At 47.1% G+C, this 26,130-nt stretch overlaps 1 protein-coding gene across 1 annotated transcript in view; it reads right to left on the reverse strand.

Annotated features, from left to right (window-relative positions):
* The window catches only part of NR2E1 (nuclear receptor subfamily 2 group E member 1), a 14,023-nt gene extending 11,389 nt beyond the window's left edge, over positions 1 to 2,634 (reverse strand). The window contains exon 1 of the mRNA XM_072036132.1: positions 1,987 to 2,634. Within this exon, the coding sequence (XP_071892233.1) occupies positions 1,987 to 2,011 (25 nt within the window). The 5' untranslated portion in view covers positions 2,012 to 2,634. The remainder of the gene's footprint in view (positions 1 to 1,986) is intronic.
* Between the last annotated feature and the right edge of the window lie 23,496 nt (positions 2,635 to 26,130).

Consider the following 26,130-nt stretch of genomic DNA (forward strand, 5'->3'; position numbering starts at 1 on the left):
GCAGCAGAGCCACCCCATCCCATCCCATCCCACCCCATCCCATCCCACCCCATCCCATCCCATCCCATCCCACCCCATCCCATCCCATCCCACCCCATCCCATCCCACCCCATCCCATCCCATCCCATCCACCCATCCATCCATCCCATCCCATCCCTCCCACCCCATCCCATCCCATCCCATCCCACCCCATCCCATCCCATCCCATCCCATCCCATCCCATCCCATCCCATCCCATCCCATCCCACCCGTCCCATCCATCCCGTCCCCGCAGCGCCGAGGTTTTTAGGAGAAAACTTTCGGGCAGGGCCAAATACGAATGAAAAAGAGGCGGGGAGGGTGGGAAGAGAATATCAACCTGACATGGGGTGAGGAGATAAACCTAAAAGCGCCCAGGTACGGCTTCATCCCAGAAGCCCAGCGCCGAGGCAATGGGATTTCTGTTCGGCTGTTTTGCACATCCCCTCCCCGACGGGGGGTCCCCGGGGGCTCTTTTTTTTTTTTTCCTTTTTTTTTTTTTTTTTTCCCCCTGTGTGTGTGTCATAATTGCTTAAAGGATATATGGCAGCCCCGATTACTGTAATTACCATCAGAGGCTGTTGAAAGAAGTTAGGCTGGGCTCGGGGGGCGGCGGGATGGGGTCTCGCTGCCCACCCAGGCAGACACGGGCGGAGAGGAGAGCCCCCCCCCCCCCCCCAAACAGAGCCTGTGGTGTCCCCGTCCCCAAGAGGCCTGGAGGGCTGGGGGACAGAGGGGACACAGAGGGGGTTTGGGGTGGGATCCAGCAGCAGCAGGACGCTGGCAGGAGGATCCACGGCCTCTGGGGCTCCCTGCGCAAAATGTCCGCGGCGGTGGCTGCGCCCTCCTTCGGGGCTCGGCCCCCCGGCCTCCCCTGCCCCTTCCCCGGAGCCCACCCGAGGGCTCGCCGGGCCCCAGCGGCATCTGCAGCCCACGGGAGCCCCCCAGGACCCCCAAAAAACCCTTCCCTTGGCCCTGCGGGGAGGCAGAGGCCGAGCCGGGTCGGGACAAGAAGGAGGCCTTTGGGGTGGCGGGGGCAGGAGCCTCCGCAGCTCCCCTCCGGGCTCAGCCTGGATTATTATTAGGATTTTTTTTTTTTTTAATATATATATATTTTTCCGCCTCTCCGCAACACCGGGAGCCTGCCCGAGAGGAAATAAACGTCCGATCCATCACTTGTCAGACATTAAATTGGATTGGGTGTTTCCCCCCCCCTTTGTCACTGACTCCATCCATGTTACCCACTCGCTCCCCGAGCCCCGTCGGGATTACGGCGGCCGAGGCCGGCTGCTCATGCTTTAAATTCCCCAGTTATGAGGCGCATGGATTTGGGATTAAGGGAAATGTGACTTTTAAGTTCTCTGCTGCTTTCCCCGTCGCAGGGCTGGTTTGGTGCCGCTGGAAGCGGCGTGTGCAGAAAGCCCCGCGCCCAAATCCTCCCCTCGGCGGCGCGGAGCGAGCGGACTTTGCAACTCCCTAAAGAAATAATCACCCCCCCAAAAAAAAAATCCGCGGGACGGCAGGCTCGGGTCGGCTCCGTGGTGCCCCAAAAACCCCAAATTTCCCCCCAGGAGCCCCAGGAGCGAGCAGCCCGCTCCCCGCCGCCGCAGCCCCCTCCGGCCCCCGGGGCCGCCGCTGCCGGGGGTCGGCTCCGCGCCCCGCTTCTTGGGGGGCTCGGGGAGCCTTGGGGGGGTTTTATAGGGCAGCCCCCAGCCCAGGCTCCATCGGGGGGGCCGGGATCCTATATATTCGTTGCCGCTCGGGAGGGAAATACAAGATTTTACAAGAATTTTTTTTTCTTTTCGCTATTTCGGGGGGTGCGGATCCAAAGCACAGCCTGCCCCCCACTCCCCCAAAAAAATCCCTCCCCTCCGCTATCCCCTTTCTCCCCCCAGCCCACAACCCGGGCCAGGCTGCAGAGCCGTGCCCGGGGATGCTGCTCGGAGCCTCGGGCGCGTTATTACCCACTTGTTGATCCCGCCGGCTTGCTCATGCTCGAAGCCCCCCGGGAGCCGCCGAGTCGGGGGCGAAGTGTCGGGACCCCCCCCCCGGCTTTAGGGCGGGCAGGTGCCTCCCCTCGGGCTTCTCAGTGCTGCGGGGGCCGGCACATCCTCGCCGCCGCCCGCCCGGCGATGTCCTCCTCCCGAGGAGCGAAAAAGAAGGGGGAAAAATAGATAAAAAAAAAAAAAAAAAGAAAAAAAGAAACGAAATTGAGCCAAAGTTGGAGCCGCCCCCCCCCCGGCACAAGATGCTCGCGGGACCCCGGCAGGGTGCGGGGGGTGCGGAGTGGGCTCTCCACCGCGCTCCTGGGAGGCAGAGCAGCGAGGACAACAATGAGGAGGAGGAGGAGGAGGAGGAGGAGGAGAGGAGGAGGAGGAAGGTAGGATGGGGAGCGGGGAGCCGCCGAGCGCCTCGGAGCAGTGAGATCAGAGCCGGGCGAAAGAAGGCGAGGGGGGAAAAGGCGTGAGAGGAGGAGGCTGTCGCTGCCTCCCCGACAGCGAGCGGGCTGCGAAGGGAAAAGGTTTCCACAAGTTCATCGCGCCCCTCGGAGCTGCCTTGGAGCTTTTCGGAGCTGCGGGGCTTCGGCCCCTCTCTAATAGCGGCGGAGGGGCTGTGACAGGCGGCGGGGAGGGGAGGGGACGGCCGGGGAGGGCAGGGGACGCCCCTCGCCCCCCGCGCTTCCCCTCTCGCTTTCCCCCCAAAATCCCGGCGGCGCCTGACGTCACCGAGCGGCGGAGAGGGGTGAAAAATGCTGATGGTGTTAATGAACCTCCGAGCGGCTCCCCCCCTCCCAAAAAAATAAAAAAAAAAATAAAAACATAAAATCAAAATAAAAGTAAAAGCACCCGGCGGCTGCTCAGGCCGTTCCGCCTCTTCGCTCTCCCTGGGCTCCCACCGCCAGAAAAAGCGACCCCCTCTAAAAAAAAAAAAAAAAGCATAAATGAAGGGAAAGGAAAAAAAAATAGAGACAAAAGGAAAAGAGCAAGGAGGGAGAAAGATCCCGTTTCTTCTACGTTTCCCCGCGGTTCGCCCTGGTCCTCCCCGCGGGGCTCCGGGGGAGCATCCCGCAGGTTTCCCCCCGGCGAGGAGCAGGGCAGGAGGGTTTTTTTTCCCCCCCCCAAGGGACAGCTTTGCCCTGCCCCAGTTTGGGAAATCCCTGCACGTCCCGAAGTGCCCGGAGCTGAAGTCGCGGCTGCTGCCTGTGAGGAGCTGGGCAGGAGGAAGAGGAGGGCCCGGCCCCGCAGCGCTGGGGTGCCCGAGCCTTCCTCCCCCTTTGGGAGCCCTTTGGCTCGGGGTTTTCACCCTCATCTTCCTCCCCGCGGCATGCTCGAGGGAAGGAGGCCGGGAACCAGCCTGGGGAGCGCTGTCCCAGCGTCCCGGGGAGTTGCTCCAGGAGGCCCCAGGAAGCAAAGAAAGGCGAGGAAAGGGAGATGCAGGCGGATTTTCACTCCTCCGGGAGGCAGGGAAAGGGTCACCTCCTTGGGCGACGGCCAAAGCACCAGGGGAGGAAAGGACGGGGCCACATTAGCAGGGCCCGGAGGCCAAAGCCGGGTTAATTGGCAGCAGGGCCCAAACCCGGCCCTGGGCACCCCCTGCACGAGCTGCTCTGAAGGTGAAAAAGAAGAGGTCAAACTCTGCCTCTCAGCCCAGAGCTCCTCCAACCCGCCCGGAGAAGAGCTCTCCCAGCCCCAGCTCTTCACGGTCAAAGCTGTTTCCATGGGCATTTGCTGTAGCCCAACTGCAGCGAGGCAGGGAATTATATTTAGCACCCAGTAATTACCATTTTTTGCCATTATTACCACTTAGCATTTACCGTCGTATTTAGCTTTCTGTTTATTAGGCAGTCCCACGTATACAGAAGATGCTAATACAGTAATGGGAGTTACTGCCTCCTCGTAATGCCTCGGCAGCAGGAATGGCTATCAGCCCTCTGCAGAGGTGGCACGCGCTCCCTTTTCCCCCAAATTCCTCCAGGGTGCTGGGCTGTGGCTGCCTGTGTGTGCTGGTGACACTTGTAGCTGCTGTGCCACAGCCTCAGGCATCTTTCCTTCTCTTGGTGTCTCAGCAGAAAGAAGATCTTGATGTGCCACCCATCCTTAAGGGCATTGCTTCTGCCTTCCCCTTGCTCCTCTTCTCTGTTCTTCAGATGTGGAGCCAAAAAAATTGTCAGTGAATAAAGGAAAGGGAAAGGGGAAGGAAAACATAAAGGCAAGGGGAAGGGGAAGGGAAGGGAAGGGGGAAGAGAGGGGAAGAGAGGGGAAGAGAGGGGAAGAGAGGGGAAGAGAGGGGAAGAGAGGGGAAGAGAGGGGAAGAGAGGGGAAGAGAGGGGAAGAGAGGGGAAGAGAGGGGAAGAGAGGGGAAGAGAGGGGAAGAGAGGGGAAGAGAAGAGAAGAGAAGAGAAGAGAAGAGAAGAGAAGAGAAGAGAAGAGAAGAGAAGAGAAGAGAAGAGAAGAGAAGAGAAGAGAAGAGAAGAGAAGAGAAGAGAAGAGAAGAGAAGAGAAGAGAAGAGAAGAGAAGAGAAGAGAAGAGAAGAGAAGAGAAGAGAAGAGAAAAGAAAAGAAGAAAAGAAAAGAAAAGAAAAGAAAAGAAAAGAAAAGAAAAGAAAAGAAAAGAAAAGAAAAGAAAAGAAAAGAAAAGAAAAGAAAAGAAAAGAAAAGAAAAGAAAAGAAAAGGAAAGGAAAGGAAAGGAAAGGAAAGGTGAGGGAAAAGCTCAAGCTGACAGACATGTATGAATGTAGCTGAAGAGTACACAGATGTGTTGTTTTCATCTGTTCCTTTCCATGGGAAACCATTGGGTAAGATCAGGCAAACCTGACATACTTTTTTTTTTCTTCAAAAGGAGTTGAGGCAGGAAAAGACAGAACTGTTTTCTCCTGGGAGGAGGAACTCTTATTCCTTTGGGGTACATGAGGAACTGCCCCCACTTCCCTCCCCTGCTACAGGTGTCAGGAAGGAGCACTGCGATGATTGCAACAGCAAGCTCATGGCAAACAGGCGCTCAATTCTGTTCTTCTGGATTTGTGAGTCCACTCTGAAGCTGGGAGCTCCCTCCTTTCTTTTTAGGTCAGTCCGTGTTTCTGTGGCTCCCCCACAAACCCATTGCCATACCCACAAGCAGGCAGACGGCCAGGCAGCAGCACTGCAAAGGCTGCTTCAGAAGAGGCCGTGCATGGTGTTTGGCTGTGCTGCCACGCGTGTTTCACCACCTGAGATGCATCCAGCCAGTGTGTGGTTGTCCATTTCCTCACCTGCTGAGGGCAAGTCTTTGGCTGTGAGCCCCAGGCTGCAAAACCTTATCTGCATGGTGGCGTGGTACCGACTGAGGTGGCTTCACACACCTGGGGTGGGGTTTATCCTGCCTCAAGGACACCTGGAAGTGCCCAAGAAGCTGCCCCATGAGGTTCCCTTTGCCATCCTTAAGGGAAACCCAGGGTGCAGCTCCCTCCCCTGCAGAGGTAGCTGCAGTGCTTCTGGAGATGCCCTTTCCATGCCATTGATGGAAACGGCATTTCAGGACCCTTATTTTTTCCTATCTGACAGACTTTTGGATCTCAGTAAAATGACCTCACCTTCAGTGAATGAATCTCCGTGGAATGGCTGACCTAAAGTGCTCTGGGACACGATGAGGTGAAAATCTGAGAAGCAGAAAGATGATCCAATGAACAGACCATCCCATAAACGCTCCCTCCCTCCTGGCACGAGAGGGATTTCCTCTTGTTTATACATGCTCTGTAAAGTGCAAACGTGTTCCTGCTGCAGCCGGGAGTGCCTTGCCCCGAGCCAGCAGCACCCTGTGCTCAGCCACTGCTCACCGAGGAGTCCCGATGAATTCACCACAGCTACCTCTGGTAGATTTTTGTCTTGAGCTGCTCTCAGCCCATCCTTGACCTGGATTTACCAATCCTGCAGAAAGTTAGAGAAGACCTGCAGTCCTTGCTGGTAAAACAGAGGTGAGTTTCTCCCTTGTGCGTGCGTGCTTGGTTAAAGAAGCCAACGACTGTGTTAAAAACAGTGACTTCATATTTCTGTTTCCACGTGTGCATCTGATGGGCATGTGTTTGCAAAGCTGCCTTGCGCAGAATGGCAGGAAAAATTGCACCTTGGAAAGACAGTTGGAAAAGAGAATGTGTCTAAGTCATTGCACTTTTTCTCAGTACTTTTATTCAGGGGTGGAACAAGCCTGAGTTCACTTGCAGCAATGAAATGCCCCATTAATCACATATGCCTTTGAAAGGGATATGTCAGGCTTGGCTTATACGCCTACATTGGTACCTGATCCCATCTAGACAATGTGAGACAAGTGCTTAACAAAGCAGCTCCAGTTAGTAACTTGACTTATTTGTTAGTTTGCTAGTTAGATATAAATCAAAGTGTCGTAATAAGCCAATGATGTAGCAGCAGCTGCAATCTAATTTAGAGGGAAACAGCCTCATTTTAGTTTTACTGACAAGAACACAAAAGACAATATCAATACTGAAGGCAGCAGAGACACAGCAGTAAAAAACTAGTTAAGGGTCGGAATATGAGGGCAAAAATATCTCAATAAAAGAAAACGTGAAACAAGATCAGGTCTATACTTTAGTAGTTGCAAATTGTCAGTGAAAGAATGCTTACTACAAGGAATAAATACATCTTGGAGCTATGCTGTGACATTTAAAAATCATTTTACCAATCTTTTAAATGAATATCTCTGGTTAAGTCCTAAATACTTGTGTCTGTGTGTGTGTAGGAAAGGGTTGCCTCAGCTATGACCCTGATTGATAGCACTTTGACTGTAATAATTTTTATGGTAGATTGGCTTCCCAAATTTTGCTGTAGATGCCTATTAACAGGCTGACCTTTGAGGCAATCACACAATACACTGTGTAACGGCAGCAAAGAACGTTCTTCAGAAGGGACATGTTTCTACCTGGCAATATAATGGCTCGGCTCCATTGACTTCAATTTAGCTATGTCTCTTGATATTGGCTGGAGACCAGATCCCTGGCATCTATTTAGGGAAACAATTTTAGAACCAACAAAAATAAGTATTTCCAGATGCAGCATTGAGTCAGCACACAGCATTCAGTGCTGCCTGAATGTATTGAGTCAGTTGGTGCAGATAGATTTTTAAGAAGAGATGACTAGTTTTATGACTATCTACGACATTTATAGACATTCTTGCTCTATCTCTTGCCTCATAAAATATAGGTCTCTGAATATCTTTGCAGGTAGAGCAATTACTTGCGAGTCCAAACAGAGAAGAGCACAGTGTGTGTCACTCTGCAGCTAACTAGATGCATTATGAGGTTAGCTGGGGGTTTCTGCCACTTGAAATATCAGAAATTGTTGAGGACAGGATGGCGAACTTGATAAACGAGGGATTTAAGTGTGTGTAACGAAATCTAGCACTCTAAGCTCTTAGAAAAAAAGAAAGCAGAGCTCTGCCACGATCCCCTGTAAAACGATTTAACTCCTGCAGCTATTTCCACTTGTTCTACCTGAACAGAAAAAGCAGTTAAATGAAAATATATCACTGAGAGATTCTGATCCTGCAGTCTTCCATCCTCCGTATGAAGCATGAAGTGTTTCAATAGGCTTCAGCAGGATTGCTGGTGTGCAGATGATCTGCAAAACCTGGCATGAACAATGGGAGCTGCAGGCAGCCCATCCGAACTGGAGACTCCTGTCAGTCACCAGCTCAAATAAAATGCACTTCAACCTGCAGTTTATTTTGGTGGTTCACACTGCTTTCTGCAGTGTGGGGTAATCACACACTACTGACGCAGGGATCCCAAGCTCAAAGTGCTTTAAAAAATCTTCCAATATTTTCACTCGTGTCCCCATACGATTCTGCCAGATGTGATTTTACTACAGGTGTACAAGGATGTTGTATCACTGGAAGGAAGCATCAGGGGATTCCAGGTGGTTGGATATGAGAGAAGGTATCTCTTTGGTGAGATGTGATCCACTAATAATTATGGGAATTATTATCCCATAATTCCTGGGAATTATGGGATAAAGCTTTATTTTGTGGCTTAACACTGTGCTACAATGCAGAGCACGAAGTATTGGAGCATCTAAAATTCAGATGATGGGCAAGGGCGGCAGTTCAGCATGGAACAGTGCTTGCAGAGTAATAACAATTAGTAGCATTCTCATCAACTGCTTTTTGTAGTTACCCACTCTGTGGTAAAGCTGACGTTGTTAAGCAAAGCTGCGTAGCTCTGGTAGATGACTTGGTTACAAGCTGCAGAAGTCCAGTGCGCAGATTATTTCTCAGTAGTGCTTTTACGCCAATTTACAAGTGCAGAGAATATACTGAATATTAGATCATGACGTTCGGGAAATCCTGAGAGAGATCCAAGTACTGTGATTTGGTTGAGAAATTGTTTTAAAATCCAGTGTATGGCTAATTAACCAATTTTGTGTTGTCAGGAGCATTTGTTTGATAATTATTGACATTTTCTATGTATTGTCCTGACAGCCGGTGTTGGCTGATGCTGCCCAAGTCCACCTAGTGCTTTTGCTGGCATGAGGCTGAAATGAATCAGCACCTGACAGATAAACAGAGGACCTGGGTTCTTTGTTCTCTTTACTTGCGCACTTGGTAAACACACTCAGAATATTTTCAGCCATATCCAGTAACTGGATATGAACAAGGTGAGATGCCTCATGGGTTTCTGTGTCTTCTGGATTTTCTGGAGAAAACTGTCTTTGAACATATTTGCAACCGTGCAGCTTGGCTTTGAGCACATCTCGGTGTCTTGAGCTATTGTAAGCTGTGTCTGTCCTTACCTACCTGGCCTTATAGCCTCTTAAACCTCCCCTGCAGATGGGGAAGGTCCTAGGTCTTACACCTGCCTGCTGCAGCTGAGGACACTGCTGATCTGCAACAGATTGTTGAGCTTTGTCTTCTGTGCTGAAGGCCACCTAGAACATGTGGCAACATGCTTCAATTTTAGCTTTTCAGTAAGCCAATCTGCTTGGAACTACCCCAACCTAATTGCAAACAACCCCTGCTTCTGGCTAGTTTGTGATTAGGTTGCAGCCTCCTGTACCCTTTTCCCATTTGAAGAGCGGGTGTAGGCAGGCTGAGGGGAGCCGGTGGTTATAAAGCAGGCTGATGACATTTTAGATGTCAGTGTGAACTTGGCCTTCATTTTCCTTGTGTCTTTCAGGAAATGCCTCGGGAAGGCCATCAAATAAACACCAGTGGGCAGGGCAGTGCTCACACAATGAGGTTCTTTGAGTAACGTAGATCAAATCCATTTAAGATACAGCGAGACAAAGTAGTCTGACAGAAGAGCTGGACTGCCTGTCACCCAGCAATGGAGTTTCCCGAGCTCACTGCGAAGTTTTAGGGCTGTATAGCTGCCTTGCATCTCTTTCTCATGCCACTCCTTCTAGTCAGATAACCACAAACAGACCTACTTCAATGAACCAGGTTTCTTCGGCTTTGTTTGGGAACCCAGGATTGCCTGAATACCAGAAGATGAACACCACAGGCACAGCAGAACTACTCATTCCCCTGAAAATTTGTCTTCTTTGATGTCTCTGGGGCAGGGCAGGCTATGCCTGGGGTCTAGATGATGGGATAGCTCTTGTGTAAAGTAGACAATATACAGATTGAGCTAAATGACACCTTCCAGCCTTTCCTAGGGCAGGGCTCAAGTTTTCAGCAGCATAGAGCTCACACAAAAAGCAATCTCTAGTCAACCCAGAGGGTAAACAGGATGGGATGTGGAGTCACAGATGTGGCACATTTTTCTACTTTTGCCAGATTTGTGCTGTAAAGAGCTGCTAATGTTTCAGTTGGGGCCTTCCCTGGTGCTGCCCCCGGTGTGAGAGCAGGGCTGTCTCCTTGCTGCTGGGAGAAGCTGTGGATAGCCCTGGGTCTGCTGGAGCCCAGGCTGGGCAGAGAGCTTGCTGTGCCCTCAGCAAGGTCTCATTAGACCCTCAGTTGATGAAAGCAGTCCCTGAAGCCCACAGGGGCGATCTGCCCTTAAGGAGCGCAGCAGCTCTTGTTTGGCAGCAGGAAATACCCGTGGGTTTGTTTCACCTTTTTCTGCCTGAGATATGGGCCTCAGGGTCCTGTGTGTGGGAAATGCTGCACCATCCTTGAAAAAAAAAATGCTAGTGTTGGTATAAATGTAGGTTTTGGTGGCAGGGCGGTGGGGAACCAGGCCTGGTCTGCCAGTGGCGAGCCCGAGGCTGGGAAACCCTTCGCAGCCCGGCACGGTGCCGTGTTGCAGGCATGACAAAGCCACGTAACAGCAGCTCCCTGAAAGGCTTTCAGAAGTCAGAGCAGCCGTACGGCAGCCCGGGAGCTTGTTAGCTCCCTTGCTCCATCGGCCTTGCCATGAGCGAGAGCCCCCGTCATTGCCACCTCGCCCCGCTGTACCTCAGGCCCCGCGCCCGCCCCACCTGCTCAGGACAGACCCCCAGACAGACAGACAGACGGACGGACGGACAAGGATGCACTTGCTCTTCCCCCCACACTTCTTTTTCTCCCCTTTTCCTTCCATGGCTTTTTGCTTTTAAAGGTTGCTGCTGACAAATCTATCTATTTGGGGCAAATTGTCAGTGAGAAACTTCCGCTCGAACTCTTTGGGACAAAACTGCCTCTTTGAAAGGGTAAATCCCGTTGCATGAAGGTCTGAACAATGGCCAAATGTGTTGCTGCTACTGCTGCCGCTGCTGCTGAGGCCGGGGCTGTGACAAAGAGCGGATTAATTGGTGCCGCGGCTGACTGGTTCGAGATGGCTCCACTCAGCCCGCGCCGCGGGGAGCCCCATTGACTGGGCCCCGAGTCCCACTTTTCACAAACTCCAAACAAAAGTCAATTTCTTTTTTATAAGGCGAGGGAAGAAAAAAAAAAATCAGTTCATGTTTGAGCTCGGGAAGTTGACTTGTTGGATTATAGGGCGTCATGCTCTCTCTGTCTGTCTCTCCCATGCTTTAAAGTTGCTTCTCCCCCGACGAGAAGAGTGAGGGGAGAAAAATGGAAGCAGAAGGGAGCCGTCCCCATCAGCACGAATGTGAGCATGGTCTCCAGGGATCAGGAGTTGCCCAGAAGCCTGGACTATGCCTGACCTCTTCTCCAGTGGAAATAAATGTCTCCAGGTTGTTGTCAAAGGTGGCTGCAGCACTTTCAACCCCTAGGTAGACAGTGCCGTCGGGGAACGAGACCGCGCTGGTGTGATTGAAGTCAACATATCCATACGAGGCACTGTGACCAGCGAGGTCTCCTCCCCTGTTCAAACAATGATGGTGTTCTCATGGGAAAGTGGGCAACACAACCAGATGCCTTGTGTTCGCCTTGCTTGGCCTTGGACTTGCCCTGAGTCAGAGGAGGTCCCTCTGGGGAAAGCAGAATGAGCTCTGCAGGGCTGCATCCCGCGTGCTTGTAACAACTACTTTATATATACGAGCGATCAGAGACTGAGAGAGACAAAACCCAACAAAAACAAACCCGGGGGATTACTCCTGTTCATGCAGATGTTAATAGCCATTACCAAGTTGGCACGGTTTCTGCGGCTGAGGTTGCGCTGGAACATTTTAGGAAGTTAATCCCTGTAATTGCTTTGATAATCTTGTGGTATTTGTGATATCACTTAATCAATATTTAGCTCTTCTTTTGGAAAGAAGTGATCCCCAAATACAAGAAAGAGGCTATTATCAGATGTAACTGCTGACCCTCTCCTCCTGGCGGTGGTATAGTATCAGATCTCCTAATTACCTGCAATTTATTTGCATATATTTTGTCCTTGCAAGGGGACATCTTACACTGGGTTCTATTTCTCCCTTGTCTGCAGCACGGAGCCTTTGATCTGATGCTCACTAATTGCTCTGACACACTGCGGAAGGAGTAGTGCATCTCAGAGTTAAAGTTAATTTCCCTTTATTTTTTAAAATATATTTTTTTCCAACTTATTCTAACTCTAAGAGGAAACACAGTGTGTTTTAACATCCAGTTTTGCTGCAGACAAACAGAGCATGAAACTAGGGTAGCAGGGCACAGAGTGCAGCAGTTTTAATTTCCCAGTTTAATTTGAAGTTCATGCTAATTCTCCTGTGTTATGTCTCCGTGTGCTATGAGCATGAACCTCTGATATTTTAAGGTCCATGTAAACTGATTATGGGTTTTATTCCACACACTTTCCAAGTGGAACTAACTTTATAGAAATGGGTACAGTGAAAGCCAAACAGTAGGAACATCTGCTTGTGTTATCCACGTAACTCTGCAAGTACAGTCTAATGTGAAAAGAGCCCCTGGCTTCATTGCTGAGCTATAAGATTTAAAAAACAAACAAACAAACAAAACTAAAGAGAAAGAAAGAAAGAAAGAAAGAAAGAAAGAAAGAAAGAAAGAAAGAAAGAAAGAAAGAAAGAAAGAAAGAAAGAAAGAAAGAAAGAAAGAAAGAAAGAAAGAAAGAAAGAAAGAAAGAGAAAGAAAAAACCCAAACCTTGAACTTTTGACTGTGACCTTCACTATGCCACAGCATTTGCTTTTATTCTGCACTGTGTTCTAACTTACCACTGGAAATCTTCCACTATTTTCCCAGCCTGACTCTCTTTCTGTCTGTATTATAACCTATGTATAGTTCTGAATTAATCTATCTTTAATTTTATCAGTAAACAGGGAGAACCATGAAATCAACAGATCTGAGAAAGGTCAAATTATTGGTTTCATTATCTTCCTTTTTTCCTCCTCATGAGAAACTATGTTTCTCAAGGAAACTATGAAGATGTGAAAGGTGAAATCTCACATTTTGCATCATCTGGCATTGATGACCATAGGCAACAGAGAGATCCTGTGCTGGGATTTTCCTTACTGTTGGGTTCTGTCTTAAAATCTTCATGGCTTCCTAAGAGGAGCTTCATTAGCGTGCAGAAGACAATACAAAGAATTATTCTTTTCATTGTGCCCCTCTTCTTATGCTTCTGGCTGTCAGCTACCAACCTAACCTAAAACTAAAGATGGCAATTTTCAGCAGAGCAGCTGAGCTGGGGGGAAATCCAAGGGAAGGAATGGTCTGATATGTCAAAGGTGTTGGAAAAATCAAAGGGTAAGAGGCTGGAGAAGAGGTGGTTAGAATTGACTAGAAGGACATCATTAGTGATTTTGGAGAGAGCAATTCCTGCAGCGTGAAGTGGCTGAAAACCAGACTGCTGAGTGTCAGAGAGGTGAGTTCAAGAGAATGGGAGTAAACTCGTCATTTGAAAGGATAAGAGGTAAAGGAGATGAGAAAGGCATAATGGTATGTAGGGGAGGGCTGTTTTTGCAGGGACTTCAGAGGCTTATTTGAAAACAGAGGAAGAGGGGGTCCATAGAAAGAGTGTGCTGGTGAGTCTGGAGGAGAAAAGTGCTAAGCAAAGAATGAGGAGGGATGGGAGGAGGCTGAAGGCACACTGGCAGGGAGCGTGTGAAGAAAAGATTATTTTTTTCCAAAGATAAATGAAAAGATGCAGAGGGTGAGCACAAGGGTCCAAAGACATTCACCAGAGCCCGTGCAAGGATGAAATGAAGCAGTGGGGAGGCTGGCAGTTAGTGGTTAGTGGGTGTGGGAGGGCAAGGGAAGCTGAGAGGAGAACTATGTGTACCTAAAATCAGGCTGATGGGCTAACGCGAGGACAAAACAAGACAAAGAAATCAGAGCAGCAGCCAAAAGGTAACTGGAAAGCGTGCAAGGTTTAAAAGGCAGAAACAGCCATGCAGAGAGGTCAGCGACCACCTTTTGAGCTGGCAGCTGATGCCTGAACCTCTGAAAGTAGGGCTCAAGCTGCAAGAGCAACGAGAAAAACCCAATCAGCAAAAATGAGGAGGAAGAGGAAGGGTTGCCAGGAACACATCACAGGGCAGCAGCTAAGGAGAAAGAGAAAAAAGAGACTGGCACCACAGTTGGTGGACATAACAGAGTTCACAGTGAGGCAAAGCGAGCTGGGGAGATGGCAATGCTATTATGTACTGAGGATTTTGACACATTAATCTAGTTTCAGGTGTGGCCATAAGGGCTTCCAAAACCAGTTGTCCTGCCTCAGCTGGTGTAATCAGGAAATATAAAGGAGACTCTTCAAATAAAACAACAGCGGTGTTGTTCTCCTCATCTTTCCCCAGGCAGAAAGAGACTATATTGCAGCTGGTAAGCTATGTGTTCTGGCTGGTGTCTAGTGTAAATTGCCCCAGTTCAAAAAACAGGGCTGGTTTTTGATGTCCAAAGAAATATCAGCAATTAATCATTTAAGAGCTTTAAATCTGAGGTCCTGGTACCCTTGTGTCCCATGGAAACACATTTCCCTTGCTTCTGACTGTGAAAGGCATAGGTATAGGTATCTCTTGCCACTGCAGGATAATGAGAAGCCAAGGATGAGCTCTTCTGCAGGGTACGCTGGTGTGCTGACTTCTAGAGCAGGGAGGAGAGCATCTGAGCAAGCTTAACACTCAGTATGGCTTTACTTTTGGTGGTGGTACTGCCAAATGTACTGAGTTTTACCTTCTTTCCCTCTGAGCTGAGTAGCACTGCTGAACCCTCTCTGTAGCCATGGAGGAACCTGTGGCTGCTTGTTTTCTTTTTTTTGTCTTTGTAAGAGACTTGGGAATCCTCTGAACTTCTCAGATATCAGGATTTGATCTTGGACAGAAGGAACTACCTCCTGCATTGGATGCTCCCTACCTAGAGAGTCCAGTGTTCAGCAAACGGCTCTCTTGCTAAGGCTGAGCAAATCACTTTGCTTTTGGTCTTGGTTTTCCCTTTGATGCCTAAGATCAACATACAGGTGCCGATACGAACCTGTAGGCACTAAAAGCACCTGATTTTAGAGATAAAGCCTTTGTTCTCCCTACATCTCTGCTATTGCACAGTGCTGAGCATCTTGGTCACCCTTACATTTTTTAAGACTTTGTGGGTCTAGTCCAGCTCATCCACAAAGATCTGGCAGCGTCCAGGGGCATGAAGAGAAAACAGAATATGAGTTATACTTCTTCATATCACAAGAGTCTTGTGGATGGCTCTTGGCTTCCAAGAGAAACAGTCTTATTGCATCAAAATCTTATGAAGGTGATCTTTGCATTGGGTACTACGTTTGCTGCTGTAAGTTAGGCATAAATTAGGTGAAGGTAGAGATGATTTTCATGTCTGCCAGACATGCAGATGCTATAATACCTGCCAGGATGCCAGTGCACTGGTCGGTGCTGTGCTCACCCCAAGCAGGGCTCAGCCCCGTTAGGGAGATGTGCAACGCCAGTGTGGGGACAGTGGGGTGTCGCTGAGTGTGAAGGACTGCTGCAGATCACACAAATGTGATCAGAAGTGATCAAGCCTCCTGCTTCTCAGAGACCAGGCTGACAGGTAGGGAAAGAGAAACTAATATTTATTTATTTATTTATTTATTTATTTATTTATTTATCATGCAAATTAAGCACTTTTGGTGCAGGAACCACCAAAGGCAATTAATGTGCGGTTTTGCTTTGTGTGCGGTCACTTTTATAACTGAGCTCACTTTCAACCGACTAGGGCTGACATCTCTGTGAGCTTCTTCTCCAAGAAAAGCTAAGAGTGTGGAGAAAGCCCAGATGAACCTCCTGCAATGGGAAACCAGCTCATTCCACCCATCCGGGCTGAGGAGGGAGCAAGGTAGAGTTCCTAGCCCAGGTGATAGTGCTGGAGTTAGAAGATTTGCAGTTCCTGAGGTCCACCTTCAGTCAAGGTAGTTGGATAAAATGAGCTATGTGCTCATGACCTTGCTATCAATTTGACCTTAAAAAGATAATTTTGTCATAGTAAGAAGACAAGTTAAATGGATTTCAGGAGCCCTGGTTTACATTCTCTGCCTGTAACTTCTTTTTACGGTTGTTTTTGTGAAAGTGTGGCAGTTTCTGGATAACAACTGAGAGTAATTCAATTTAACACTAAAAGGTCTATCTGGCAAAAATAATTGATTTCCTCCAGAAAGGGATAGGCTGAGCTGGAGGGAGGCATCCATCTCTAGCTGCTGCTTCTTTCAAAGACTGTGAAACATGACTTAGCATCAGAGAGTCAGAAGTCAAGTCAACTTCTGGGTGCACACAAACCCTATGTGTTGTGTCAAGAAGAGAGATAATTAATGTCTTTGTTGCTGTGTAATATTTCTATGGAAATATTTATTCTGTTTGAAATAACAAGGTCTAAAGTGTCTGTTATATTCATTACTGGGGAATAAGACTTATGATTTCTTCTACCGATTGTCAACCAGGTTTTCCAAATTCATTAGTTGTTGGATTATTTAAGATGCAAAGGCAGTTAAAACAGTATTACAAGATATCTAAACTATTTCCATCAGGACCCTCTGTTGTGCTTGGTGTTTTATAAACAAATAGAGGAAATTAATCTTACATGATTTTAGAAATCTGAACTGCAGAGTTGGATATCTCCATCTCCCACTATGGTGAGAAAAAGTCATTTTTTATGATGCATTCCTCAGATCAATTTTAGGTTTTGATTTTTAGGTGAGACAAACTGCATCCTAAAAATACCCATTTAGTAGGCATCCTCAAAGTAGCTCTCTAATTCCTGCCAGGTGAATCTCAGTGATGGTCTTTAAGGACCTTACTGTTTAAGAGGGAAAAAAGGACAAAGGATAGAAGAAAGGAAATTATCTCCATCACACAAACAGGGAGCAGAAGAAACAGGGAGAGGCTGAAAGTGGTATTCACCTGACCACAAAACTGACATTTGCGGTAGTAACTGTAAATGTTCACATTTGGTATGTGGACTCTTAATAGACCAAATAAGGACAAATTCTTCTGGGGCACAGTGCACCCATCCTATATCAGACGTCCAAAGTAGGCACTTCTGGGCTAGCAGTGGTATGGCTTCTTTCCTTCCACTGACTCAAGAGGGATCCAGTCTCTGAAGGCTCAGGTGGAGTTATCTCCACAGGGCTATTAAAGGTCAGGTGAGATGAATACCCAGCTCCATGTCACACAGGGGGTTTGTGTTGCTGCCTGGTAATTAATCCAGTTTTCCTGAGGACATAAACAATGATGGTCTTCTAGGAAGACCTCTTGCTTTAGTACAAATACTCCATCCAAGGCAGGGACTAATGCTGAGGACCTTGAGTGCTTTCAGCTCTGTGAGTCGTTGAGCTACAAAGAGCAATACGTAGCCATTGATATGGGGTCACTTGTCTCCCAAAATGTCTGTCCTGTGAACAACCAGGTAAAACATTGCCTGGTTACAGCGCTCAGTCACAGCAAGGCAGAGCATCAGGCCTCCAGCTGCCCAGAGGGAGGGATGGTGTGCTTCATCTTTCCTCCAGCCTGACCCCGTACACGCCATTTGATTGTTTTTCCCCAGCTACCAAACCTTAATGATGCCAAATCGCCTTTGGGACCTTGCAGGCAGAAGCGTAGGAGACTTGTTTAACTGAAGGTATTTTTTGAAAGGTGGCATAGTTCATGTTTCCTCTGAGTTATGTATCCATGGCCAAGCCATTCCAGTGACATCGAAGGGACACTCGGGAGGATGATTGATAACCCTTGCACCACCTGACTGGAGAACAGAGCAAGGAAACAGTAGGCACCTTCTTACCTGCCAATTATTCTCTTTGAAAATGTACACATGGTGGCAGAATCAAACCATCAAAAAAAGAATTGGGCTATCTGAAAACTCAGACCGTGGCGTGGCATGCTGCATTTTGCATGTCTATAGCTTTCATATCTGATCAGTTCAAAGCCTTTTTTTTTTTTTTTTTAAAAAAAAAAAGCTATTTCAATGAAAAAATACACCTGTAAAGATAGAGAAAATGAATCAGTGACCATTTTCCACTGTGAACCAATGGCAGTGATGGGTAAGACTGGAGACCACCTGATTTTTGGGCCTCCCTTAATCATTATAACATGCTTTCTCCTCAGATAATCAAAAAATTTCTCCAAGCTATTATTTTGTCCTAATTCATTTTCTTTCTTTCTTTCTTTCTTTCTTTCTTTCTTTCTTTCTTTCTTTCTTTCTTTCTTTCTTTCTTCCTTCCTTCCTTCCTTCCTTCCTTCCTTCCTTCCTTCCTTCCTTCCTTCCTTCCTTCCTTCCTTCCTTCCTTCCTTCCTTCCTTCCTTCCTTCCTTCCTTCCTTCCTTCCTTCCTTCCTTCCTTCCTTCCTTCTCTCTTTCTCTCTCTCTCTTTCTTTTGATGTAAATGTTAAGCTCAGTTCAGTACATCCTGTCCAGGATTACAGGTTTTACAATAAAATATTTGTGCAGGGATGCACATCCATATATTTGTATTGCAGAGCAATTATTACTCTCTTCTACGCTACTGTGTTGTCCTATGCTGAGTAGAGAAAACTAAGAACAATTAATTTCGTGTATCTCCTGTAAGCCAAAGAAGCACTCTCAATCTTTACTTTCAAGAAGCAATTAACTTCAGGTTTATTAGTCAAGTTGTGCTACGAAGTTTCAATCTTTCATTGTACACTGTGAATTTTAATTACAATTTATTAAAATAATTTAATTGACTTCAGTCAATGGGCGTGAATGAGGGCAGAATTTCCCTGAGAAAGCTGTAGACAGAAGAAAAGGCCACCCATCCTAAATGCCTTCTGCCTGCCCTTTTTTTTTGGTTGCATCAGACTGTTTGAAAGAGGGCTGCATTTATCATCTTTGATGCCTCCAGCTCAATGGTCAATTCATATTAGATTCCACAATAGGCAGTGAACCAAATTCATCTCTGATACAATTCCATTGACTTCAATGGTCTTACCACAGGGATTAATCTGGCCTAATATTATAGTATTAGACTACGTGTGTGTGTACTATTAGCCCAGACTCTTTGCTTGAGATCATGCCGGGTAAAAGCTGATAGCTGTTGCAGTTGCAATTTGCTCAAGAAATCCAATTCCTTTTGTTGACCCACTGAAGTTCACATTCCAAAAAAAAAAAAAAAAAGAAAAAAGGAAAAAAAAAAGACCCAAACCCCCTTCAAATCCCTAGCCAATTTGAAACTGCAGCTGAATTTAGATGCATATTTGCTAATTTGGTTTATTATGCATGCAAATATTGGTATAAAAGGTGTTTCAATTATTTTCTAAGGCAGGGACCTATGCATTCTCTGCAGTCACAAAGAGTTTAAATGGAGTTATTTTTCCCTGCCTATAATCGTTCTCCCTTTTAAGTACCCAGGCAGAAAAAGTAAGTTTACTGCTTCTAGCACAATGGCTCTCTTCACTTTTAGGTTTGGGAGACCTGGGTGACCTACGAAAGTTAATTAGAAGGTTAACAAAGACTAAGGCAGAGTAGAATACAGCGCCTCTCCTCCAGCCAAAGATGTCATCCATTAATTAGGGAAATCGTTAAGGTGGCCTTTATTGAATCCATAGAAAATCGGCAGTTGGCGGTCGACAGTTTTGATCAGATTTTCCTCTCCCCAATAATACTACCCTTAATCGGAGGAGAAGCGGAGGGTTCGGGGCGGGTACGGGAGGGGTGAAGGGGGGGAAAGTGTGTGCGCGCATAGGGGGAGTATGTGTTTCAGCGACATTACAGTTAAACAGCCGCCAATTGTGACGGCTTTGATTCTCAGGCTTACATGGCATACTTTGTCCATGATGTAATCTTTATTGAACCTGGAAGCTTGGGGGTGGGGGGCAGGGGGCAAGCGAAACTCGCTGCCGCTGCTTGCTGCCGCCGCTGCCGCTCAGCCGCAGGAAGCCCTGGGAGTTAATATTGCAGTCATCATAGGCAGAGCTGGCTGCTTTGGCATGGTAATACGCTATCTGACTCCCCTTCTCCCCTAGCACCACGGCCGGCTGCTTCTAGCAACGAGAGCAAACAGCCATCTGCACAACAGACCCTTCATTTCTCCACGAATACATTCACTTCAAAGTTGAAGGGCCTTTTTGAAGACCTCAGATTTTTTTATACCCTTTTTTTTTTTTTTTTTTTTTTCCCCTACAGTACCAAAGTGGTGTTGCTATGGAGAATTTCCAGTGAAACGTTAGACAATCCCGGCGTTTTAACATGTATGTTTTTTAACCTACTGGGAGAAACCGGCTTACTTTTCATATTTTTCCCTACGTGTTGAACAAGGACAGTAGTTACAGCAAGTGCGTCCAGAGTTTTAACCAAGAAAGTGACCTAGCATCAAAGCAGTGCTCTGCTGGGACATGGGAATCCATCATTTTCCAGAGGAGGAAGGCAAGGACAAGGGCGACTGCAGTTTGGGATGTTTATGTTAAAGCAGTGCTGTCCTACCTCCGACATCCTGAAGCCTATGGGCTTGTTTTGAGGGTTTTAAAAAATGTGGAATTGAGCTGTTGGGATGTTTAGAGGTCTATATCCTATGCACCACATGGTACAAAATGTGTTAGAAAGATTTTTTTTTTTTTTTAAGATAATTGTATGACTAATAGTTTAATTGACCCGTCTTCTTCAGGAGAAATTACACATAGTTTCAGGCCATAAGAGACTAACAAGCTCCAAAAAGAAAAATCTAGCACTCAATCTTGCATTTTATATTCTGGTAGAAAGATTCTTCATGTTAGCATGAAGTTCTCTACCATAAAGTGTTCAAATGTTAAATACCAAGAAAAAAAATGCTACGTTTTAGAACCAAGTTTCAATCTGAGATGCACAGCATCAACCTTATTTCTTATGTATTTTTGAGCACTGTGGTAGATTGTTTTATTTTTTATATAACCTATAATTCAGCATCTCCTGTAAAATATTTCAGCCTTTGCCTAGTATTTCAAGATGTAAAATATGTTACAGTGAAAGCAAGTATCAGCACAGAAGCAGTAGCAAAGAAATGACGAGCTTCCTGGATACTCCATGCGACCCCCAGCTTGTCTGTGTCCTTCTTCTCATATCAAAAGGGAGACGAAGCAAGGTTTACTCCACAAGTTAGGCTTTCTCTGTGCTTTGAACAGCTCACAGAGAATTGTGATTTGACCTGGAGAGGCGTTGTGTTCCCACAGCTCTGTTTTGGGCTTTTTTCTCTTTTAGGCTAAGAAACAAACTAACTCACCCATTGTGTAGCCACTGAGGTCTCCAGATAAAGTGCTATAAGAGTGCCACACGCTATTATGCTTTTATTACGGAGCAGCAGTAGCTTTTCAAGAGTAACTGTGGATTTTTATATGTTTTCCTACTGCCTTTTGTCTTCTAGTAGCAGTCCTGTGGTTTTGAGAGCTTCGTTCTCTGCCTGGAGGAGGGTTCCTAAATTTAAGGTGGCATCTTTAGGAGGCTTTGGAAGTCATTCTGGGTAGGTGAATGCAGGGTTCCTGTTACCTAGATGTATTTTTGAATCACTGGAGCTTCCATATTAAAGTATGTATCAGGGTGAAGAGCTGGTGTCAGCTGTCTTTAACTTCAGCACTCTTGTGATAAATCTCCTGGCAACATTGAACAGCATTTGGAGAAAGCCCTGGTGTAAGCGGTGTATTACTCACAGAGATGATGTCCACAGTAAGGACAGGATGAGGACATCTCAAGGGAGGGAGGAGATTCTTGTAGCTATGGCTGTAAGGTGTGCATGAAGGATGAGAAGGTGACTTACAAATTATTTTTTTTGTTTGTTTGTTTGTTTTCCTGAGGCAGTGCTCCTGGAATTGCAACCCAAATTTGCATCCTTGGTCTGGAATTTGACGATGATCACTTGACGGTGATTTCAGTGTTAATACATCTTTGATAAAGCTGGTAAAAGGTGCATACTAGAATTACTTTTTAACCATGTTCAGTATAGGAACACTTACAAGTGACTGAGAAGAGGAAGAGTTCTTTTTTTGTTTGTTTGTTTGTTTTGGTAGTAAACCCACTTATTTTTCAATTTCCCAAAAAGGCACAGAAAGGAGTCAGTACAGGAGATGAGGAAGAATGCTGGCAGAAGCCTGGGGAGACTGGAAAGGATTAGAGAAGGCTGCAATAACACAAAGCAAAGGAAGTTCAGTTAAAACTGTACTTCCATCACCCAGGTCTCTCGATGTCCATGAGCCTGGTTGTGGCTGCCACTGCAGGTGCTCCTCCACCATCTTCTCTAAAAGTACCGTGGGTAGGACGTCTGGGAAGACCGGGTATCTAAAGGAGGGTTCCTAAATTTAAGGTGGAGTCTTTGAGAGGGGCAGTAATTCTGCATATCTTTAGGCACCTACTCCTGTTTCAGTGTCTTTTTGTATCCACGGGAGCAGAGGAACACTTGAAAAACACATTCTTTTGACATTTTTCCATTCTAATAAAGGAACTCCAGTATATCTAAATTTCAGTGTAACAGCTTGTGGGAGGTCATGAGCTAAACAGGAGGAATAGGGAGCAGTCAGATCAAGGAAAACCACTCTTTGGGTTTCTCAAGAAGTTACCCAATTTATATTTTTAGTAATCATCTGGGTGCAAAATGAAACACCATCATCTATTCAGAGAAGGACAGGAATATCCAGCAGGAAGAGCTGATAGCCTTTACAAATAGAAAAACGATGATTTGTAATTGTGTAAAATGGATTTATGGATGAATTAGAAGAATTTCTGCCTGAAGCCAGAAGTTCATTACTTAGAAATGCAAAAGGGGAAAAAAAAAAAGACCTGTTACTGACCACACTCTGATCATGGGACACTAGAGCTATAGGGTTGCCAAGTAGGCAAATGCAATTTTAGGTTATTTCAAATGAGCTGTTTCCAGCGGAGAAAGAATAAAAATAAATAAATAAATAAAATAAAATAATTGCTGTGCTCTGCCATGCACTGTGACTTCCTGTGAAATTCTATGAACAAAACCTACAGAAATTGAGGATGTCACAAATAACCAAAAATAAGGTCTAAAATCTCAAGAAAAGGGCATGAGACTTCACTGAAGGGATTAAAGCAGCATCTGAAGGCTGTGTTGAAAGGCTTGGGAGATGGCCTGGGACTGGAGGTAAAATTTTTGGGGGGCAGCAGAAACTGGAACAGGTTCAAAACAGATGAATAAGGAACCAGTAACCAGATGGCTGAGGACCAGCAGCTTTTCCGGGGACAGGGGAGGCCAAGGAAACTTTGGCAAGTAAACTGGAGGTTACTAACTGAGCGGGACTGCAGTGAGGATTCAGAAAGCTAAAAATACCAACAGCACAAGGAAATCAGAAAGTTGCAAAAGTCGGAAACCTGATGTGGAATTAAGGCTGCGGGAGGACTTCTGTGGACTCATCTCACTGTTACAACTGCAGAAGCAGGAATGGAAGGAGGCAGACTGACCACTCCAATATATAAAAAAATATAAATATATATAAGGAGGGAAGCCCAGAACCTTTTATATCAGTGTTTAACGTGCAGCCTAAATCAATGGCAGAGAAAATAGGCAGAAATAGTGTTTCCCAGGAACCAAACCATTCTGAAGCCTCACCTCCAGCAAAAAATAAATGCTGGGGTTGTCCACACCATTTCCAAGCCACGACACGCAGTGTGGAGTCAGAAACCAGACCCGTAGGCTGGGGTTCAGCAGGGATCTTGGAGAAGAGAAGGGAAGAAGCCACCTCAGTAGTGGGGGAACCTGAGGAGCCGTCCTTCCTGGCACACCTCCAGCAAGGGCTGCCAAGATGCTTTGGCAATGGACCAGTTCAGAGGGACTCAGCTGGGTTTGGCCTGGGCTGCAAAGATCGGTGAAAGGAGGCCAAAGGCATCCTGAGAGGTGCTGGAATTTGCCACAGGGCTTGGGTGCAGCTCTGCAGTGAGAGGGGACATCGCTGGAGGAGAGAGGCAGAACACTGTGAGGGTGGGAGACAGTCTGACAGGAAGGATGGGAATCCTGCTGATGACGTTTCTGAGTGATAAGAAGAAATGTTACATGTTTGTGAGGCAAGGGAAGTGGCTGCTACAGGAAGCAGCCCTGTTAATTGCTCATTTAATTGCTCCACAGCTGGTTGCAGAAGGCCAGTCATGGAAGCGTGGGGCCTAGCTCCAGCAAGAGAGGGCTGAGGCCCTCAAAGACGTTGTGTGGATGTGGTGGGGGACCTGAAAGCATCTGACCTGCATGATAACACCTTACAGGAGAAGATGTTATCATGCAGCCTGTGCTCTGCCAGTGGGAGAAAGCTGGGAAGATCCCCTGAGGTCTGGGAAACCTTGGTGGTGAGAGCTCCTGGGGTGGCAGCTGCATAAGCGCTGTTTTTACTTCCTCATTAAAATGAAGTAAGTCATTAAAACGTCACCAATTTTACTTCACCAGTAGGACTCGAGGCTTACATTTAGAGACACTGAAGCATTAAGCAGCCCCACTTTGGGGACAAGGTGCTTTACAGACCACTGACAAAAAGTACTGAGGGGACCTGCAGGTGCTTTCAGCAGTAACTTTGATGCCACCCTCAGGTCTGGTTACAAATGAGGACAGCACAATACAGGGCAGAGCACGCTGAAGGGGATCATGCTGCGATATGTGCAATGAATGCCACGAGCAGGTAACACCCTGGGCAGTGCAGCAGTCCAGCCTGGTTTCTGTACCGGGTTTTAAGACGAATTGGCAAGCGGCAGTGGAAGCAAAGAGCAGGAGTGAAGGGCAGGAGACAGCCTTTCTACTGCGTCAGTAGGCAGCACTTGAAAGTGCCGGCTTCTGGCTGACACCGAGTGATCTTGGAAGCGGTCACTGCAAAATAGGTCCCTCTCAGCCTGTCTGCTGTACTGAGATGGCTCTGGGCACGCTTGGGGCTGCTGCTAAGAAAGACTGCATTTACAACCGGCCTGGGATCAGATCAAGGCTGCCACTGAGCCCGAGCTTCCTGAAATGAGAGTTGCTCTGAAAAGAGGTACCTCCTCGTGGACACGCAGCCCCGTGAGAGAGAGTTTTCTCTAACAGAAAGGAAAATATGGACCTGCACAGGGCTCAGCAGTTTCCCGGGTAGTCACAGACATGCAGGGCTCTGTGGGGCTCTGAATTTACCACGAAGGCTTTACCTTCGGATGTGCCAGTATCACGGAGCTGGGTGAGAGAGAGACGCCACCACAGAGGTGTGTGAGAGCTGCTGCTTTCAAATTTAGGGTTGCTTTTGTCTTGGACAATACTTGAATGCTACAGACACCTTTTCCCTGCCGCCTGGTGGAAGTGAGCTGCAGATATTGCTCTGAACCAGGTTGCTCAGGAGAGGTGCTCTAAAATGTGAGGTTGTCTCTCCACTTCCACAACGTATTCAGGTGCAAAGGCTTCTGGTGCATGCCATGAATACCACTAGACATAGGATCAGAGATGCCAGAGAAATGTAAGTATTTCCCAAATACCACGCCTTGGATGTAGCATGCCGGGTAACTAGAAAATCTATTGGCAAATGATTCATCCAAGTATGAACATCCACATACATCTGTGAATACTGTGGAACTGTCATTGCAACAAAGATCAAAGGGAAAATGATGTAAAAGGTGGTAAAACTTATCCAGTGATGATTCTGGTGCAAGCTGATGATCCTAAATACCTCATTGCTCAGTTCTGATCCATGTAAGCATTTTGAAACCGCCAGATATTTGGAGAATGCAAAAGTCTTAGGCAAACCTCTGATTAATGCTGAATAAAGAACTGGAAAGAGAGCACACGAAATTTGTCAATAAATTAGCAGTTTGCAAAAATAAAGCTGATGGGATAGGGCGGACATGGAGGAGCAACGAAGAAGCTGGTTAAGGATTTATAGAGAAGGGGTGAGGAAAAGGAAGCCGAAGCCTTTCAGTCTTCTCAACTTCTGCAGTCAGGAACATGGCAGATAAGGGAGAGAGCCTGCCGCATGGCTGCACATGGCACACACACAGCAGGCATTATACAGCTAGGGACTGTAGGTCACGTCATCAGCTGGGAGAAATCAGCGCAGCTTCATTTACTTTCATGGAGCACCACCAGTTCCCCCCAGCTGCAGATTCGGCTCCTCTGTGCCCTTCTGCTCCGCAAAGTGAGCTGTTTTTTCCCGGCAACTTTGTTTTCTGGGGTTTGTTATTGCTGTGGGGGTTGGGAGGAAAGCAAAGATGTGTCTTTCGGAAGAGGACCTTGGAAGTATCTGGGGAGATGCCTCCTTGCACAGCCACCTTTTGCCACCTTCTTCTGCCCCTGACACCAACTTGGTTATGGCATTTTTCCTGCCCACTGCTGCGGAGAGGGAGCCAGCCTCCTGACTCCTGAAAAGCCTTAAACTTAAGTTTCAGGACGAGGGAAATGTTGTTTAC

The sequence above is a fragment of the Anas platyrhynchos genome, chromosome 3 (assembly GCF_047663525.1).
Source record: "Anas platyrhynchos isolate ZD024472 breed Pekin duck chromosome 3, IASCAAS_PekinDuck_T2T, whole genome shotgun sequence".
Taxonomy (NCBI): Eukaryota; Metazoa; Chordata; class Aves; order Anseriformes; family Anatidae; genus Anas; species Anas platyrhynchos.